General features: G+C 40.9%; 1 protein-coding gene across 1 annotated transcript; it reads left to right on the top strand.

The window, feature by feature from the left end:
• The first annotated feature begins 253 nt into the window (after positions 1-253).
• slc6a11b (solute carrier family 6 member 11b) lies at positions 254-19,650 on the top strand. The gene is made up of 15 exons (XM_047583712.1): positions 254-556; positions 1,076-1,303; positions 1,812-1,946; positions 2,099-2,239; positions 2,406-2,487; positions 4,455-4,587; positions 7,034-7,168; positions 11,548-11,651; positions 11,877-12,001; positions 12,646-12,758; positions 13,071-13,208; positions 15,362-15,464; positions 16,077-16,177; positions 16,475-16,645; positions 17,357-19,650. The coding sequence occupies exons 2-15, from the start codon at positions 1,093-1,095 to the stop codon at positions 17,498-17,500; spliced, it is 1,836 nt and encodes a 611-aa protein (XP_047439668.1). The 5' UTR covers positions 254-556; positions 1,076-1,092; the 3' UTR covers positions 17,501-19,650.
• Positions 19,651-20,502: the final 852 nt, after the last annotated feature.

Genomic DNA, 20,502 nt, shown 5'->3' with positions numbered 1-20,502 from the left:
TGGTTGCAACTGAAGCCAAAACTGAGAACCAAATACCCCCGGGTCATGAGTTTACAAAACTAATTCAACATAGTGGATTTTAAAAGTCTGATCGTATTATAACTCATATTATAAGCCAATATTATTTGCCCGAACATCTCCAACTTTTATTTTTTTTCCTCGTGTTTTACCCGTCTCCCCACGCCACCCTGTTCTCTCTGTGCCGTGGTAACGCTGATGTGAGTGCTAGGTTGGTTACCAGATGGCTCTTTTCCAAGTAGAGGCGCTTGAGAGTGGACCGCTTGGAGAGTGGGAGCGCAGTCGCAGGTTATCCATCGCCTGGTGCAAGATCTACCGTCACTCTGCCACGTCTCGGATCTTCCTTTATATAGACGAGAGACCCAACCAAACCACCTCACTCAACGCGGATCCAGATTGTTTTTCCTCTTTTCCCCCCTCTCTCGTCTTTTCACCCCCCTGTTCAGGCTTAACCGTCCCTGTGTTTTTGTAAAGGCAATTGTTAGTGCGCATCGTCGCCGGAGCCAAAAGGAGGTTAGCCACTGTTCATAGCACACTGGTAAGTAGAGCGACTTCCATTTCTGTTTGCGTGATCATTTCTGTTTTTCACTTAGACTTTTCTTTGTGCCTGGTACGTGTTTTAACTTCTGCTGTTAACTTATATTCAGTAAGTACTTGTTAAAGATTGTGTTAATTGATTTTTACGCACAATGTCACTTTCCGTGTCAAGTTTTCTCCATGCTGTATTGATATTAAAGAGACATTAAGAGAAAGAAGACGTTAGCTTAAACACATTTAATGAGGTTTCAAGTTAATTAGGTATTACAGTTGATTCTTCAGCGGTGCCATGTAGCTGCGTAATCTTCAAAAATTAATGAGACTGCTGTCATTTGAACCTTCACACAGTCTGAAGTCTGAACTGAATCAGATGGGCGTGGTTTTGCGTTAATTGGACCGACATTCAGATTCAGATAACCTGGGAAAGGCTCAAACTGCATGAACAACTGAGTCCATTTAAAGTTCTGATTGTGAAGTCAACTTTTTTGATCTTTTGTCTTCGGGTTTTGTTGTCTCTCAGCGGGCTGCTGGAGCGTCATGACAGCTGAGAAGAGCGGGCCCGTTATAAACGGTAAACCAGAGGACGGTAGAGACCCGGAAGGGTCCAGCTCCAGTCTAGACAACAGGGAGTACAATGAGAGGGGCCACTGGAACAACAAGATTGAGTTCGTCCTGTCTGTGGCTGGAGAGATCATTGGACTGGGCAACGTCTGGAGGTTTCCTTACCTCTGCTACAAGAATGGAGGAGGCAAGGTTCCCTTTGTTTGAGACAGTAGGATGGACATAACCTGTTAACAAATTATTAGGGGATAGAAAGTTTTTAATATTTTAAACTTCCTGTGCAGGGAAAGTAGACCCAGCATACTTAAGCTGCAGTTTTTAAAACGTACAAGCCACAGTGAACAACAATTTATCAACAAGTTTATTTTATGGGAGCAGGATAAACAACTTCTCCTTTATTAAGATTAAAAAGACATGAGGACTTTTAAAATATGGTGTCCTTTATTGTATCATCAATTATGCACAATAAGGTCAATATTTGAGGCTCATTAGGCTTCATTACACTGCACAGTATGGATCTGCCTCATGGCCTGAAAAGGTCATTCTGCAGTTTGACTCCAGCATAATGAGGACTGTCATCTCAATTTATCTGAATTCATCTGAAAGTAATCAGAATTGATCTTTGAACTCTCATACCTGTTGTTTTTATGTCATCACATACATTTACGTTCTGCTTTTTTTTCTTTTCCTTAAAGGTGCGTTCTTCGTTCCATATGTCATCTTCTTCGTGTGCTGTGGTATCCCTGTGTTTTTCCTGGAGACCGCCCTGGGTCAGTTCACCAGCGAGGGAGGTATCACCTGCTGGAGGAAAGTCTGTCCACTGTTTGAGGGTGAGACAACATTCGCTGTGTGTCCTCATTTTTAGTTTTGCGTGGAATTTTGATGAACAAATAGACATTGACATACACAAAATTGAATCACCTCCTCAAACGATGCAGCTTTGAAGGTATCAGTAATCATTTCTTACTCTTCCTTTTTCCAGGTATCGGCTATGCAACGCAGGTGATTGAAGCTCATCTCAACGTGTACTATGTAGTGATCCTAGCCTGGGCCATTTTCTACCTCTTCAACTGTTTTACCACAGAGCTGCCGTGGGCTGCCTGCGGGCACTACTGGAACACAGGTAGAAGAAGAGAGAGAGCTCTGGATATGAAAGCAAGCACTACTTGTAGCAACAAATAAGCATAAAACATACAATACCTGCTAGGTTTTCATGTTTGAAAGTATATTTACACTTTTACTCCAAAGATGCTTCCAACAAATTAAAAAAAGCTGTTGTGTATTTACAGAAAACTGTGTGGACTATTATGGAGAAAACAGCACCAACATCACAAACCCCAACGCCACTTCTCCAGTCATTGAGTTCTGGGAGTGAGTACACTTTTATTTTAAGTCACATCACTGTCATGTCTGTCACATTTGTGTTTGTGTGTGTGTACGCAAATCCACATTACATAATGTATTATAATAGTAACATGATTAGCCACATTAATGTCCTCTAGGTTCTTTCCATTCAGGCTGTCGCATCCTTACTTAATGTCATTTTTTTCCGTATTGCCGAAAGGCTGAGCCACTGACAGCTCCAGACTGTTTTACTCACCCCCCTAACCTTACCCCAAATAATTAGTCAGCCCTTTTCATATTTGTGTGTCAGCAGGCCCTGGTGGGCCAGCTGTCTCCCAGCTAGAGCCGTGTGTGTGGCAGCAGATCAGGCCATGTCAGGGTGCAATGCTGACCACACTTCCTGTCTCACTGCCAATAGCTGTGTTTACACTGCCGGGTCAATTTGCAACCTGATTACGAACCTTAAACTGGACATTGACATATTAACAGTTAAATCCAGAGTGACGCCTGTTGTCTTGCATCAGAATCAAAATTAAGTGACGACTGCAAAGAAGACGTCAGATTTGAGCCAGAAATATGAACACAACCTAAACCTAACATGGCCAAAGAGCCAACCACCATGCAGTTGGCAAAAATAGTAACTGACCACACTGTTCAGTTTATGCCAAGACAGACTGTTTTGAAGTATATACAGTATAAACAAACATCAGAGCAATTCAACCTGTATTTTTCCGTCCGACTGGGTCTTTATATGGTAATTAAAAATATATATTATCCCATGTTAATATTGGATCTTTATTCAAAATGAATGGTGATGTAAAGTCTCGGAGGACGTTTTTCCCCATTTGGAATTCATTTTGTAAAAATATAATCAATAAAATAGGTGTGGTTCACACCTATTTTAATGAATATGGGGGAAAATAGACTGTAACTACTAACATATGTAGTATTGACACACTGCACACTTATTAAACCACTTTACATACATCTGAGGACCCACATATTTGCACACCTTAGTGTTCGCATATTGCCCCGTCGGCTGACCATGAGGACACAGCGGGGGCTGTGTTGGACCTCGTCTGTGGACGGCCACCAAGAACATGTCACGTTGATCAATGGCTGGTCGGGAGCCCTGGGGATGAACTCGGTGGCTAAGATTTGGCAGCACCATGTAGCTCTCTGACTCCCGCTTCTCATCCTCCATCAATGCTGTTGCCTGGCTGTGCTTTAACAAACAGGAAACACACTCTCGATTCACGCCTGCTGACATGCTACGCTGTCATTGTTTCTGATAACACCAATCTAGACACTATAACACACAGTAATGTGGAACCAGGGAGCCACCAGAATTTTAAGGTTTACCTTTTAAGGTTTTCTAATTGTCAACTGTCTAGGATTTACGAGCTGGGATGAGCATACCATAATCAGTGGCACCCAGTCATTTAAATGGCAGCCATGCACCTTTTCAATGAGAGCTGTTTCAGCAAAGTGAGGTGGCAGTACTGGTATCAAGTGGATTAAGGTGGTGATAGTTGGTGTTCCTTATGTTTACTCCCGACCATTATACGGACACAGTAATGATGATTCTCCGTCTAGTGGAGAAGACTGGATGTGTCCCAGCCGGTTGATATAGGCAGGTGCTGAACCACGTCATCTCCAGTATACTACGCCCATCTCTCCATCTCCATCTCCCCCTGTTGTGTAGATTTGTCCACACATTCCATCAACAAGAGATGCAAAGTTTCTCACTCACAAGGATGTCCTCCATCAATCATTACACCATTAGTGCTTTTTTGAAGTGAACCACCACACGACAGCCTAGTCGGGTGTGTGTGTGTACGTATATATATGTGTGTGTGTGTGTGTGTGTGCGTGCGTGTGTATGAATCGCACACTGCTCCACCAAGTGTTTACAAAGGCTTCTGCTTATCTCACAAAAGATAATGAATTAAATGAAATTGCCTGTAAGAATTGTGTCCTCTGGGCTAAATCAGACGCCGAGTGCTGAAGATATCAGATGGTATCGAGCACATGGGGTGGATACGCTGGGAGCTGGCCATGTGTCTGGCCCTGGCCTGGTTCATCTGCTACTTCTGCATCTGGAAGGGACCCAAATCAACTGGCAAGGTGAGGCTGAGCAATTTACCTTTACTGGTGTGTGTGCATGTGTACAGGCATTAGGGTATCATGTCACCCGACGAATGTGAAAGTTGTCTGTGTAACGCTGCATCTATACAGACGTGTAAGCACGCTGGAATGTGTGCGAGCATGCTGCTTTGCGGTTTCTGCTAGTGTCCGTTCATTGGTGCAGTTTTAATTATGGGCTTAGCCACTGAAACAGCCAAGACGAAGCACTTTTCCCTTCTTGTCTTCAAAACAACTCTCTCACAGGAGGGCACACAAAGTCCACATGAAAGGGGTGTCTGCTCCACCCACTTCTACCTTTCCTCCTTTCACAACTTTCCATTTGAAGCCTTTCCTTGAGTCTCTTCTAGAAGCCTTTAGGAGAGTAAAGACTGTGCACCTTGCTCTCGGTGCTCAGCAGCCCTTAAAACCCCCCTCACCAATTCATTGAGCCAGAATAAGTAGAGAGAGAGGGAAGAAAGACAGAAAAGAGGAGAGGTGTGTGAGGAAAAAATTAATGGGTTCACATGCTACATGATGGCTAAAAAAAAAAAAAAAAAAAAATCTAGGCGGCAATGCCTATATCTCCATGAAGTGTCTTTTGTTTGGTTGTGAAGCAAGAGGGGAGAATGCTTCTTCATGGCTGAGCTTTAGCAGCCGGTCCAAGATTGATTCCTGTATTCACTGGAGGAAAGGAGAGTGTTCATGAGGAGCATGCAGAGTATAGCCTCCGCCTCTGCTGCCTCCCTCTGCCTCTCTGTCCTGCTATGAGAAATTAACCACAGCTCGCTCGCTGCAAGAGAGGTGCTTTCTATTCTACAGACCCTCCTGCCCATTCAGTTCCGACTCTGCTAAGCTGTTTGCTTTTGTAGGCCATGTTTGCCAGCCATTCTCACATTTAAGCCCTCCCGTTAGATTTACAGCGAGGCTCGGACTAGTCTGACCAGTAAATTTGTGGCGGCTTAAATGTTTTCCCGTGGTGAGCGGGAAGGACCATGTGGCGTATCAAGAGTTCATGGAGAGATTGAATATTGTCCTTCTCGTCTCCAGAGAGATGGGGAGAACAAGGGAGCAGAGGTTTAGCATGAGTAATCGTTTTATTTGACAAATTAAAAGGAGGGAAGTCCTTTGCAGGAAACTAATTTTCCCACACTTTCTCTGCAGGCCACGCTAGGATTAACAGATCTTAAAATGGGCCCAATTAAGTGTGATAGTTGCTTAGTGTTTAGACAACTCCTTGGTTAGGATTTCATTTATTTCTAGCTCTTCAGTCAAGAAGAATATCTTCCAGTTTCTGAGTGATTAAAAGGTCTGTTTAACCACTGCTCCATGCTCTAACAGTGAACCAAACTTCTGTGGAGACGTTTGCCACATCAGATTCAAAAAGAGTGTTGGTTCATGAAAATGCCGCATGCGCTAGTACAGTAATGTGACCGGGGTGATTGGTGCTTTGTGCATGAGCTCGTTTTTACGCCAGTATTTGTGAATGGTCCGTTTTATTTGTGTCTGTAGTATGTGCACACCCACTTCTAGGTTGTGAATGAAGTTGAGTGTGTGTCCGTTTGCGTGCGTGTGTAGTCATGCACTTCTGTGCGCGCTTTAAAGACAGGCACATTTTCCCACACTGCCAGCATCACTCCTCTGGGCTTCTCCTGTTTAAGAGACAGGGCCAGAGGAGCCCTCTTTTCTTTTCAGTCTCCTGGCCTGGCTCTGTTCTGTCCTGTTCTGTCCTCAATTGGACTTTGACTGAGTGCCAAAAAGCCAGGGGATGTATGTTGCCCGCCTCTGCCTTCCAAGAGGCCAGAGTCTTTGTTCACTGGGTTTCTAAGAGTCCTAAGATGTAGAGTGCAATTCTGTAAAACCTCAATAGTTTAATAAAAAAGAACGTTAGTTTGCATGTGTTTGCTACTGTATAGAAGGTACACACAGAACTATAAATACCTGCAATATTGATAATTGCTAAAAGCAAGATCTACATTACCAAGCTCCTAAACGAATCAATATTTATGCTCTTGCTGGCTAAGTAGCATTGTAAGAAGCAAAACAGTGCAAAGTCAAAAACAAGACAAAAGCGAGAATTTGTATACGATCTCGACATCGGATATATTGTTGTTGCAAACACAAACTGGTTTATCTTCCCCGTTTATCTTACTTGTCACTTTCCTCCCTCTTCCTGTCTGGGCATGAGCTGTTATTAGATTACTGTCATGTCTTCTCACCATTGGGTCTCGGAGGTCTGCAGTTATTTGCGGATAGCACGTGGCCACTGTTGTTTTGGATTTTTCTCATTTCGCACAGCTTCACTTTTAAACACATCGTATCTACCAGTTATATATCAGGTAATCTAAGAAACTACTGCTGCAAGTTCCAACAGTGGCTCATTGTTCATCCTGTGTTACTTTAATCTATATAGGATTTAACATTTGTATATGCACGTTTCTTTCCCCAGGTTGTGTATGTGACGGCTACCTTCCCTTATGTCATGTTGTTGGTCCTGCTGGTCAGAGGAGTGACACTGCCCGGCGCATATGACGGCATCAAGTTCTACCTCTACCCGGACATTTCACGTCTCTCTGACCCTCAGGTAGGTCTGGACGCATTGCACCAGTCTTCAGCTAGTCAGCGTAGATGAGAATCAAAGTAACAGATGTTGTTATTTAAGCATTTGTGCCACGTCGAGGTGTTACTGCCTCAGTTTCATAGTGGTCCAGCTTTACTTGAATGTTTTGAAATAAAAAACTCATCGGTGTGCAGTCACCTTTAAAGCATTCAATCCAGACTCTGCTGCATTTATATTGTTTGTATTACCTTTTACATCCCCTTCTTTTGTTATGTTTGGTATGTCTCAGTGGCAACTTGTGGTAGCATAATGTTCATTTGATCAATTGATGTGCACTATTTAGCCAGCTCACCTTTAAAATGCAGGAGATACCAAGGTAAAGCAGGAGGACTGAATACACTCATGGGAATGAATTTACACTTCATCTCACAAACCACCTGTTTGGAGCTGAGTAGCTGCCAGAGGGACAGGTGGTGTTGTTGTTACAGTAACTGGGATGCATGATGAGTGCGTTTTACACCTATCACTATACATGTACTGTACCGTGCCTATAACATGTTAAACCATTTATTTGAGCACCTATAGAGCAAACACTACCCATCATTAAAAGCTACCTCTCACATGACCATAATTTGACCACTTTCATGTAATTCTACACAATCCAGTCTTATTGGCAGTGGTACAACTGTGATACTATAATATAATATAGGTTGACACTTCCGGCTGGTGATGAGATGGTCAATGTCAGCTGAAGAGTGAGCTCTGAGACCCTGCAGGGTTGAAAGATCAGGATGTGAGGCTAATAGAGGTGCCGCATTAACATATGATTCATACAGATGGAGAAAAGACACACACACACACACACACACACACACACACACACACACACACACCAAAAACGGAAATTTCTTGACCTTGTCTGGAAAAGGCAGACAGCTTGGGTCGCTAGGCAACAACTCAGCAGATGGGGCGTCATGACAACGTGAAATGAGATAGATGTAGAGTTTTAGTGTGAGAGAGAACAGATCAGAAAATAGATAGATTTGACAATGATACACTAAGGGAAGGAAGTTTTGTCGAAGAACTCAGGACGTCAGATTTGAAGAAGATAGCGGGAGCACATGACTTACATCTGAAATAAGTGTGTTTTCTCATCATCAGAATGCTTTATTAATCTCTTCAGGGAAACTGTTTTGATGCACTTGCTCCCATAATGTGACAGTTACAAGGAGATTATAGTTGAGAGCATAACGGTTATAGAAGATGAGAATGAAAAAGGAAGCTGCATATAAAATAAATATCAAACAAAATATTTACCATATGCAGATGATGGTTGCATTGAATTATACAGTCTTTCATGTTTCGTTCTGGGTAATATTTTCACGCTTGCAAAGTTGGCAGCTGTCTTGAAACCTGCACATTTTAGGAAGCTATTCTCCATCCAGCAAGCTCCATTTGGATCACTCCTATCCGGTCTGCACACATGTTGTGCACACTTTATGGCAACAGCCGGTCCATGGGGTGAGATGCTACGAATGTGATAACAAGGAAACTTTGCTGCCTCATAATTAATTGGAAATTCAGTCAGCCTGTGTCTGCGCAGAGAGACGAGCCAGTCTCTTTCACACTACTTGTTGGTGAGGAAAGGTGTTAGGAACATGCGGTATCATTGCATATTTATAGATAAAGAAGTTTCACATTGGTACCAGTACATTTAGGAACAAAAATAATTATTTTTCACTTAATATTCCTTTGTTCCTACATAGAATTTTATTTAAATATCAAATTAAACACTATTCAAATAGGCCTCCCAGCTGTATGGAGAAATAATGGTTGTATCTTTCAGTGTAGTAATGTCACAGCTTCAGACTGAGAAAAAAGGACAGACCAACAAAGACGCAAACAGCAACACAGGGGGAGTGAAGGAGAGTGATATAGAAGTGCTGCTTCTTTGGCAGAGGACATTACTTCTGACACCAGTGTTAAATTAGCTTCCTCCGGCACAATCAGGGCTCTGTTCTGTTCACCAAGCTGTGTGGAGTGTGTGTGGCTGGGTGTTGCCCTCTCTTTTTAAACCCCTGATCTTCATCATGCCTTCTCCATTCTCCCTTCTCTCTCTTTCTTTCTCCATTCCCTCCTCGTCACCCTCCACCCCGCACTGTGCTTCACCCTTCCTCTTTACACTTCTCACACTCTCATGCACACTTGTTCCTTTCCAGACAGTGAAACTGGACACATGTGTTTGCTTCTTTATCCTTTAGCTTATTTACAGCAGCCAGGGTTGATCAGTGACATCGGTTGAGAAAGTTTTGAGGGAGGATAATCAACTTACAGACTTTGACTGGAGAAATATAACTTATTTATCTTACTGTCATTGGCAGAACTAAAGAAAACTGTACAAAAGTCTACATTACTTTTCTTTCTGCATTTAATTTTTTTCCCTCAATACCCTTTAAAACCGCCCCCTATAGCCACTCATTCCAACTTTTCTATGTAGCTCCTCTGTTTGACCCGTCAACCATCTCTTTTTCCAGGGTCACGTTTCTGTAACACTGATAGTAGGAGGAGGATAGAGAGTGAGACTCGCTTTGTTGTTGTTGAACAAACTTGAGCTAAACTCATGCTTTAGAGAACCACGTGTTAACCATGTGTTAAATGTATTTTGGATGTATACAACTTACATTTGTGTTTTTTGGACCATAGCATATGAAATATAATCATTGTTAAGTAAAGATAAAATTTTAAAAAGTAAAATGGCAAGTGAAATGAACCAGGTTCCCTTAAGTCAAACGTCTTGCTGCTGAAGTTCACATAAATCCTGCACCTATGCATCTCATCCATAAATGGAGGAGGACGTGAGGAGCACAAAGAGTGGTACATTTACATTACAAGAACACTATCTTACGGCTAATGTCATCCAGCTTTCACACAGTAGAAAAGTTTCCTGGAGCCACAGTCTCAACATAACCAAACACAAGCCCGCCAAATTAGGCACAACATCAACAAGTGATTCTCTCTGCGCCCGGGCCTTTAAGGTTTCCCTGCACTGTGCGGCCATCAGCCGAGGGTGAACTAAAGGGAACATTAATGAACATTAGGAGAGAAAGGCCTGTTCTTCCACAGGAACAGTCCTGTGTTTGTGAGGTCACAGAAGTTACCGTGGTTACTCCCAGGAGGGAGCAAAGACCTTGCATTTGTTAATTGTTTTTCGGTGGGGAAATGAGATTAGTGGCTGAATGGTGATGTGAGAGAGTTTTCAAAGAGCCATGCTGCATTAGGTTTGAATTCGGTAGCGCCCCATGCTATCCTGTGGGTTCTGGGGTCCTGTATTGCACTACAAACTAGTTTTATAATGCACATTTTACTGTTGTCTTGGTGAAGAATCTGACGAGTGTAAATCCATGTATTTGGTGAAGCAAATACTGATGTCCAAACACACCTAAATAATAGGACTGGCTGTGAAACAGAAAGTTATATAAAGGTTACATTAAAACTCCTCAGATGTATTTCTTCCAGTGCGCAAAGTTGTGTATTTCCCTTCAGCTCTGTGTGTAGGAAAATTCGTGACCATAAAAGTGCATAAGAAATTTAAGAATTTATTTCATCGTTTCTAAAGAAAATGTTGTACAGAATGATCTGTTAATGAGCTGTTAGCTGTTAGATTGTCATTCCGTCTATTGAAGAAGTAGAATATAACATCAATGAACAAAATGATCCTTCATCCTTCATGCTATACCACTAAATTACCACTAATCGTTAGAATCAGAAAGACACAATATGTTGAGTCCTTGTAGTACACCATTGCTCTACACATTTTAACAGTAGAAAGGAACAAAGTGAAACGTAAGGTGCATGTTTTGACTTTGTAGCTACTTTTAGGATGTAAATCAATGATTCATGCTCCTCCACTATGTGCCTCTCAGAAGGGAAAGAAGTCAGTCAAGCTGAGCCATAAAATCACTATAGTCAATGAGATAATGGAGAAGTGGATGAAGGGTAACAATGATTTGAGAATTAATTTAAAAAAAGATTGCCTCTTGATATAACATGATAATCTCTTGTAAATGGGAAAGCATATTCTACTCATTTAAACTTTAATTAGTAAAAGTTTAAGGAAAAATCTAAATAAGAGTGGACAGTGGACGCCCTGGATGTGAAGATGCATAACATTTAACCACAGTGTCATCCAGAGAGGGCTTCGGTCATAGGTCAGAACATTAGATTGTATCTGAATTTTGGCCTCTTTGTGCACTGACTGTCCATTAAAGTTGATCAGGCCAATAAATAACCCGGAAGTGACTGGGCAAGGACGTGAGTATGAAACTGAATGTGACCTCAGCTCTTCTGAGCATCTCTCATGTCTAGAGAACCTATGCTAACGGCCTATGCCCGCTTTACATTAGGTATGGGTGGATGCAGGAACCCAAATCTTCTTCTCCTATGCCATCTGCTTGGGCTGTCTCACTGCTCTTGGAAGTTATAACGCATACAACAATAACTGCTACAGGTAAGGTTTAGATTAGTGGCATATTTTTATATAACAGGAGCCACCTGTTGAAAAAAATAAGATGACAATTATTAAACCAGCACCTCTGGTAATGTCGCATTTTAGTTTATTACACAACATGTCCGTGCATGACACGAGTCTCATTGTCTGTGTTGCTTGTAGTGTCAGGTCCAGTGTCAGCTCCTACAGTAAGTGTGATCTGTTTCTCTCTGTCTTGCTCCTCAGGGACTGCATCATGCTGTGTTGTCTCAACAGCGGCACCAGCTTTGTGGCAGGTTTTGCCATCTTCTCTGTGCTGGGCTTCATGGCCTATGAACAAAATGTCCCCATAGAGGCTGTGGCAGAATCTGGTGAGAGAAATAACATCTTAATTGGTTCCAACTTCATAAACCAATGAGACTATATGCTACTATACCGTGAGCACCCTCTTTAAGGTTTTCATGTTCTGAGCCATCATACTGTGCAAAATTGGATAAACTCCACACTCTTCACTCAGCCTCTTAGACTACCACATTATGATTTATTCAAGTCAGTATGAATGATTTAGTGAATGTGACAGAGCAAGAGATTTAAAATGTTTGTCTTGGAGCACAGTAAGGACAGGGCCTAATGGTTAAGATAATGCGTCTCCATGGAATGTATTATCACCAAATGAGGGTGCTAAATTATGCCGTGGCACACCACCAATTCTCAGTCGCATAATGGATTCAAGAGCCCTTCACTTTTTGCGCACATTGTGTTGTAAATTTAATTTAAAATAGATACAGCTTTAATTTTTAACTATCAATCTACACCAAAAAATATTGTTTATGCAAATTCAAAGAGTGAAAAAGTTAAAATGAAATTAGGACTCATGTGGTTTGTTCGGTATCAGCTAATGCACAAAATATTAAGGAAGGGAATCCTTGCAGCCCAAATTGTGGATTACTATTGCACCTTTGTCTTGAGTCCAGAAGTAAAGTCCAAGTATTATGATTGTTTTTTTGTCATGCAGGTCCCGGCCTTGCATTCATTGCATACCCTAAGGCTGTCACCATGATGCCCCTGTCTCCACTTTGGGCTTGTCTCTTCTTCATGATGCTGATCTTCCTTGGCCTGGACAGTCAGGTGAGTATCAGTATGACAGTCAGGTGAGTATCAGTGTGTGCATACTAAGAATGATGAGTAGCAGTCAGGCTTGGGTCAAACCTGAAGACTAGCTGGGACCTAAGACCAGACAAACTAAAAGATCCAGATGTTTAGTCCGCGACAGTCACAACAGTTTTTCGACTACATTTTATGCGTGTTCTTGTACAAAATAAGTAAGAAAGGTAAATGAATTAGGAAAGAAGCATTCCATCCCACCTTGTATGACGCAAATAAAAACAGCTGTGTCCGTATTTTAAATTGATATAATGCGTTCCTGTTTCCTGTTTCCAGTTTGTGTGTGTGGAGAGTTTAGTGACTGCTGTGGTGGACATGTACCCAGAGACCTTCAGGAGAGGCTACCGGCGAGAGCTGCTGATTCTTGGCATGTCCATAGTCTCCTTCTTCATAGGACTCATCATGTGTACAGAAGTAAGACTCAGATGCACTTACATCAGTTGAAGGTTGAGTTTTTCAGCCGTGTGCTGTTTTGACAATGTATTGCCAAATACATATCCATCAACCTAAGTGGAAGCATTGATATATTTAGTATTTTATACTGATTATACATTCATACTTCATGTTGTAAATGCTGTGAATTTTAAACATATGACCTGTAATTAAGTGGCTTTCCACTGAAGGACTCAATAATGACAGACAGAAAATGATTATTTACTACTATGCAAAATTTCAAATTATATACATTTCTATAGGTTTTTTCCCCTTCAAATAATGTTTTTAATTTTATTTGGTCCTCACCATCATCATCACCACCTTCATCATCATCACCTTCATCATCATCACCACCATCATCATCATCACCACCACCATCACCATCATCATCATCATCATTATCATCAGTCTTAGACAGGTAAATTGTTGTTATTCCTTGGAAGGGGAAATATTTACACCTAGCCAAAAAGGTAGATTTCAAACTATTGAATGACTTCATTTAGGCCTCAAACAATGAACCAAACATTTCATTTCAGAATCCATTGATATTTGTCATGGGTCATAATTTGGGATGACGGTGAGGTCCCTTTGCTTTGCCAGTCTGTTTCCAGTCCTTGAAGCCTGGCCAAGAAAAAAAAAACAGATCTTTCGTCTCTGTGTTGTAGTAATGGAGGAGAAACTGGTCCCTCTATTGTTCTACTGTTCCATCAAAAGCTTTTCATACCTCTATATTCCCTGAACCCCAGTAAACCTACCGTAGTCTCTCTAATAAATCTCTGCTTTATGGTGATAATGAAACATGGTGCAGATGTTAATACAGTACTAGAGTACTGCACTTTGTCTTTTTTCTTCACTTCTGTTTGTCACTGCTCCTTGCCCACACTATGTATACCTTTTCTCTTATTTTACTTATCTCCCACCCGGCCTCAGACACTTTCATCTGAGAAAGAACCACAATGGACAAAAATGGCACAAGTGGCCTGGAACTAATACGGGTCAAGAGGTCTTCTGGGAGTTTACTCCAGTACTTGACTGAAACATACTCTTAAGTTTTGATAGTATTCTTGGATGTTTATTTGAGGTTTAGAGCGGTGATGTAACCGTACTCTAAGATTCATGTGAGATTTTATTTATGATGAACCTTTTAGTGGCGGAAAGAACAGATGAGTTGTCTTGAGTGGAGGCATGGTAGGTAGAGTGGATGATAAAATGTTAAGGCTCTGAAACAGGCGATGCTTTTTAGAGGGAAATACCACTGACTCTCTATCTGATCGGTCATATTAAAGCTGAACTAAAGTTGGTATTTATTAAAATGAATAAAAAACAACATGTACGGTGTTAATTAGTGAATGTCAGAGGTGTAAGTAAGTGGAGCTCCAGCAGAAGCTAGATAAGCAGCTGGTGGAGGCACTTTCACATTACTGTTCAGTGGTATTTATTTTCTCTTGACAAGAAAGTGATTAAGATGAAAAAGCTAAAGCAAAACCTGTTCAGGGATCACATAAAACCACCATAACAAATGTGGTGCTTCTCAGTGTATCAGAGACTGATTGAACACTATCCAATGAGCATTTGGGGTTTTAATTGAAGTAGGACACAGGTCTTCAACAGGGGGTCTGTGGCGTACTGCAAAATCTTTGGCTGACTGGACATTTTTTATATATTTTTTTAATTTTCCCCCACAAATTTTAAAACTTTAAATACACATTAACATGAATCCAACGTATTTTAGTGAAGGGATAAGGGATAGCTTAATATGATAATAAACTGTATATTTATAAGTAGCACTATACTGAGTTTAATATAGAACACATAAAGTAGGTAGAGGGTCCCTACTTAATCTCTCCATCAGTTTGGGGTCCTTGTTCCGAAGACCCCTGAATTAGGACATTAGGACTGCATACTTTCTTTCTTTTACAACAACCTGCATTGGTGATAATTTGAATCTCCTGATAGACTATAATAGTCTCGGGACAAATCCTAATTCCATTTTCGTTTCTTATGAGTCCTTTGAGTCCTTCTATCAGTCCTTGCCATGCCTAATCAAACACACGTGATGTATTTCATATTTGATGTATCCACCTGCGCCTGACGCTCATGACAGAGAACTGACACCTGTCTTGTCCTATCAGGGAGGGATGTACGTCTTCCAGCTGTTTGACGCCTACGCTGCCAGCGGGATGTGTTTGCTGTTTGTGGCCATATTTGAGTCCATATGTATCGGCTGGGTGTACGGTAAGATAAGAGTCTTGAAAGAAGAAATCACAAAGCGCTGTTGACAGTTTCTCACTTTATTCGCTCTTGCCACTGCAGATTACAACAACTTGTTTTTTGTCAGCTGAACAACCGTCGCACACTTGAGCTGAGAAAACTGGCACAAACCCCTAGTACCTGCTTTTATCCTCCTCATTGCAATAATATTTCTCCTCTGCCCTCTGCTGGAGAATGGTCACAAACACATGCAGCATTAACGTTGCATATTTTAATTGACAACAAGAACTTTATAGCAGACAGTTTGTTAGTTGTCTAGCAATAGAATAATGAGCCTTTTCCAGCTGATGGTGTTGTCCTCTACTGTGAACATGCGTGTTTCTTTCATTTATGTATTTAGATATTTGGACACGTTATTAAGTAAAACAATTTGATGATATATACAGTTATATTTTAGTATTTGGCATGAAGCACAGCAGAATTGCTATTCTCTTGATATAAAATATCAGTCCAAACTTTATTCATATGAAATCAACAGCTCTGTTTAAGCAGCCACAACCTGTCAAGAGGCATCAAGTACATCATTATCTTGATGATGCATGGAGAAACTCTGAGTGACGCCTATTTGTGTTTCAGGAAGTGACAGATTCTACCAAAATATTGAGGACATGATTGGCTACAAACCCGTCTTTTTCATCAAATGGTGCTGGATGATCCTGACCCCGGGCATCTGTGCTGTGAGTCCAACTGATGAAAACTGTCGACAAGTTGGCTAGTTGTTGGATTCCTACAAATACAATTTTGTGTTATATAGCCGTGAAGCGAGCCAATCTCCGTGGACCAGTGCAAGAAAAAATATTTTGTCGATACTTGGATTTCAGAGAGACAATGAAATGCTACACATTTGCACTACATTCCGTTAAATTTAGTACTGCAAGTAATATGCAACAAAAAACTACAGGCTTTTCCTTCTCACTGTCTAAATAATAACATTTGCAAACATAATGTGTCTTTTCTGTCTTTTTCTGCTGCAGGGTATTTTCCTCTTCTTCCTGATTAAATACAAACCGCTGAAGTACAACAACGTGTACACCTACCCAGACTGGGGCTACGGCATTGGCTGGTTCATGGCCATGTCCTCCATGGTTTGCATTCCTCTGGGGATGATCTGGATGATCTGGAAGACTCCAGGCACCTTCTCAGAGGTAAAAACATGTACATTGTTATTTCACTGCCGTCTACTTCATTATGACATTATTTCTTACAGTGTGTAGTATTTGCTCTTTCATGCCTGGTTTAAGTAGAATTAAAGACCTCCAGCCAACTCTGGCGGCAGCCTGGATGTTTGTCCTCTCCTATCTAAACTAAGCATTAGGCTTTTCTTTTTCAGTTTATTCTCTGTCAGCCATTCACACATTCACTCATATTTGCTATTTTCTATTGTGAGGTCTTTAGTTTGTTCTGCAGCATAAGTTGTGCAGAAGAATTTGTTGGTACATTTTGTTTGGTAGCATTCTCTGACTTTCCCAGGACTGTTATTGCAGGTTTCTTGGATGAGAAGATCAGTTGAATCCCTGTGTGTTTTTGCATATCTGATTCATGATAAACATGCAGAGAACAAAATTAGTTGAGATGTGGGAATCAAGTGAGCATGGTATACGTAAGGGATAATGTATAGACAGGTTGTTTAGCAAGTTGCTGGTAATTTTGCAATTCATCAGGGTTAAGGACAACATACTTTGTTTTTTGTCATATCATGTGGACAGTTTATGTTATTGAACAAAGTAATCCTCATTCAATCATGTACTGGTACAGACATTTCACTTTAAACGTTCTGTTTTCTATTTATTCCCTAACTATGACCTACTGGGGAATGAGAGGTCACCTCTGTCCTGTATTTGTCCTGCTCTCTGCAGAGAATAAAGAAGCTCACCACCCCCAGCCCAGACCTGAAGATGAGAGGGAAACTCTCCACCCTCAGTCCTTATGCTGCCAATGATGCAAAACTTAAGGCTGATGGGAAGATATCCACCATCTCAGAGAAGGAGACACATTTCTAACCGACCACCTGACAGACCCACCAGGCTTCCTGCTGTCCAACGACAAAAAAACACGTCAACCTTACCATCAAAAACCAGAAAACGAAACAAATGACTTGGAGTGTTATTTTTGTTTTATATATATAAAAAAAGAAAAAAAGTGAAAAGGTATCACGTGATTATGTAGTCCACTTCTGTTTTGCACACACTTTAAGTAACACTTTTTTTTTATTTTCATTTAACATTTTGACAAAGCAGCTGTTTCTTTCTTTTCTAACAGTTAATACTTTAAATTCCGTTTTAAGACCTTCATTATTATATGGTTAAAGCCCGTCCTGGTACCTTGTCAGTACTGGTCACACTCGTTTCTGTGCCTTTAGAACAACGTCAGTGTGTTGTGTTACATAATGCTTACACTGTACACGTATTGGCAAAGTGCTGTACCTCTCTATTAAGTACTAGGTACCCAAATGTGACTATCTAAGATGTAGCAGCTTGGAGCTACATAGTTTTGTGTGTTAAGAAGGTTTTTTGCAGTATATTTTAGAACTGAGACTATAGGAGGGTACTAATACCCCTGCATGTAAACCGCGTGTAAAGCTGCAACTGTGAGGGCCTTCGGTATTTCTTATATGTTTACGTCCAGTGAGTAAAAACACTGCTTACTGAATGTGAGAAAAGTATATTATTAGGTAATTATTCATCATATTAGCACAGGTTCTGGGTTTTGCAGATCTCTGTGGTGCCATTTTTTCTAACTAAATGTCTCTGCTTAGAAGGTTTACAGAAAATGTTTTAAAAAAAAGGGTCCAGGGTTTACAGTATGGAAACCCTGGACCCCTAAGTTACAGAAATCTTTCATTTCTTAGTCTGAGCTACAGATTTCCACACAGCTCCAAATAGCCGTGTGTGACTCGCGGGCTGAGTCTAACTACAAACCTCTCTCCTCTAGCCGCCCTCCTATAAGTCATGGATATCTGTCATTTCACAGTAATTATGCTGATCCTAACAGAGAGTGACAGACTGATGTGCTTCCAACCCTGCCTTTTTATTTCCTGCTCCGCCCGTAGAGGAGAAGATGGACGGCCATCAGACGAGCATTTCAAACCTCATCTGTCTTCTTCTCCTCATCCTTTTATTCTTTCCCCTTGTCCTCTTCCCTCTTTCCTCCCGCTGTCCTCCCTTCTCATCTTCAATCTCTGTTTGTCTGCCTCTTTCAATTATTTCCACTGCTCTATCTGCTTCTTTTCATCACACGCAAGGCTTGAACAGTGACACAGTTCCAGTCGCGAAACCGTGATGCGTTTCACACATATGCTTCAGGCAATAGTCTCGCTATTGATTTGAATTTCTTTGGCCTCTCGTCTGACACGGCAAACCTCCCAAAAATACATCTTCTAATTTTGCTCTCGGAGCCAGTGCAGGGGTGAAAGCACAGTCTGTTCCTCTTATCAAATGTAATTGTGGTAGGAGGCAGTGAGCTGGTCTCATTGTCCATTACAGCCTCATCCTCATCAGCACTCGAATGAAGTTGTCCTTCCACCCTTCCTTGCTTTGTCCACGTCTTTCCCTTCCCTTCCCTTCTTTTCTTTCCTGTGTCCTTGTTTCCTGATGAAAATGCAATCAGAGGAAAGCATCTGAGGGAATGAAAAATTCTCTTACAGTTTTTCAGGAGGAGGCAAAGAAAGCAGGGGAAGCATTAAGGAATTGATGAGCTGAGAAAGTGTGTGACGGAGTAGGAAATGAGGGAAATAGAGGAAGTGTTTAGCGACCGAAGCTCCTCCTGTTTAAGCTGTGACGTCCTCTTAAACATGTGACCAATCCCTCCGGTGTGGTTGCATTAGGACTTTATCACCTCCTCACTGATGTTTGTGCAAGCTGATAGTCGTGTGCATCAGAAATTATAGCCTGCTGTTTAACACTGATCATGTTGATGTACATTTTTACATCTTTCTAAAAAACCTCTTGTCTATTTCTCAAGATGAGCAACATTGAGTTGATGTCATGAAAAGAACACGTCTTTTGTTGTGACTTTTGATATGCTCAAAAGATCTTGTTATAGAAATATAATGAAGGGTGTTTACTGTTCTGTACTGGTCTGCACATTTGGTATTCACAGGACACATGAACTGTCTGCTTACTCATTTTTAAGAATAAATATTATGAAGGAAGCGTTTTTTGCTTTGTTTTTTTTATTTAACCTAATCTCACAAATCAACTGTGATGTTATTGCGAAAATAACTTTTTAGATGCTGACATTTCCTTCTTGAAACCCTTCAAAAGGATCCAAATGCCTCTGTTTGCACTGAATATCTTCAGCTGTACTGAATATAAAATATCACTTGATAAGATCAGATGAGATGACATTTTTCTAAATCTAATACAGTGATTAAAATGCATGACGACACTAACAGTAAAAGAAAATGAAATGAAAGGAAAATATGATGTAACCCTAAAATAACGTGAGAATAGAAACAAAAGTGTTTAAATGTTAGCTTACACAACCTTTACAGTGACTGCTGGATACGTTGTAGACTGCACAGGAAATACTTGAATGGAAAAAAAAATTCAAATGTAAATTTGGATAAACTGGGCTTGCCTGCCAATGTTCTCTGGTAGCTTTTCTATACTTCCTACAATGATTGTTTCTGGCATCATATAATTCTCAGCGTAGCTCCACCCAACCTCATTGGACGTCTAATCAGCCGCAGTAATAAACACAGATAATAAAACGAATGACTTCATCAGGTCTTGTTACTGTGCGTGCTGGCTCACTGCTCACTGGCATTTTTAACGGAGCAGAATAATTTGGTTATGTTTTCTGTTTCCTGCTATCACAAGTCAGAATCTTGCTGTGGAAATGTCATATTGATAACAATCCTAGGCTTACAAGGATGTCACCTGTATAGTTTGTACACAATTTGCACATAAAATCTTTTGATTTACGTCTTCTTAAATATACGTGTAATTAGTAGTTTCTAGATTTGTTTCCGCCAGACATATTTGTTACACGTCATGCCCCC

This window comes from Mugil cephalus, chromosome 4 (assembly GCF_022458985.1).
Source record: "Mugil cephalus isolate CIBA_MC_2020 chromosome 4, CIBA_Mcephalus_1.1, whole genome shotgun sequence".
Lineage (NCBI taxonomy): Eukaryota > Metazoa > Chordata > Actinopteri > Mugiliformes > Mugilidae > Mugil > Mugil cephalus.
The sequence above is the reverse complement of the archived record's forward strand: the minus strand, read 5'-3'. Positions and strand labels throughout refer to the sequence as shown.

Excerpts from the sequence above, each read along its gene's own strand:
- slc6a11b (XM_047583712.1), top strand. The coding sequence starts at position 1,093 with ATGACAGCTGAGAAGAGCGGGCCCGTTATAAACGGTAAACCAGAGGAC. Across the intron at positions 11,652-11,876 it reads TACAACAATAACTGCTACAG|GGACTGCATCATGCTGTGTT; the intron begins GTAAGGTTTAGA and ends CTTGCTCCTCAG. Across the intron at positions 16,646-17,356 it reads CTCCAGGCACCTTCTCAGAG|AGAATAAAGAAGCTCACCAC; the intron begins GTAAAAACATGT and ends TGCTCTCTGCAG.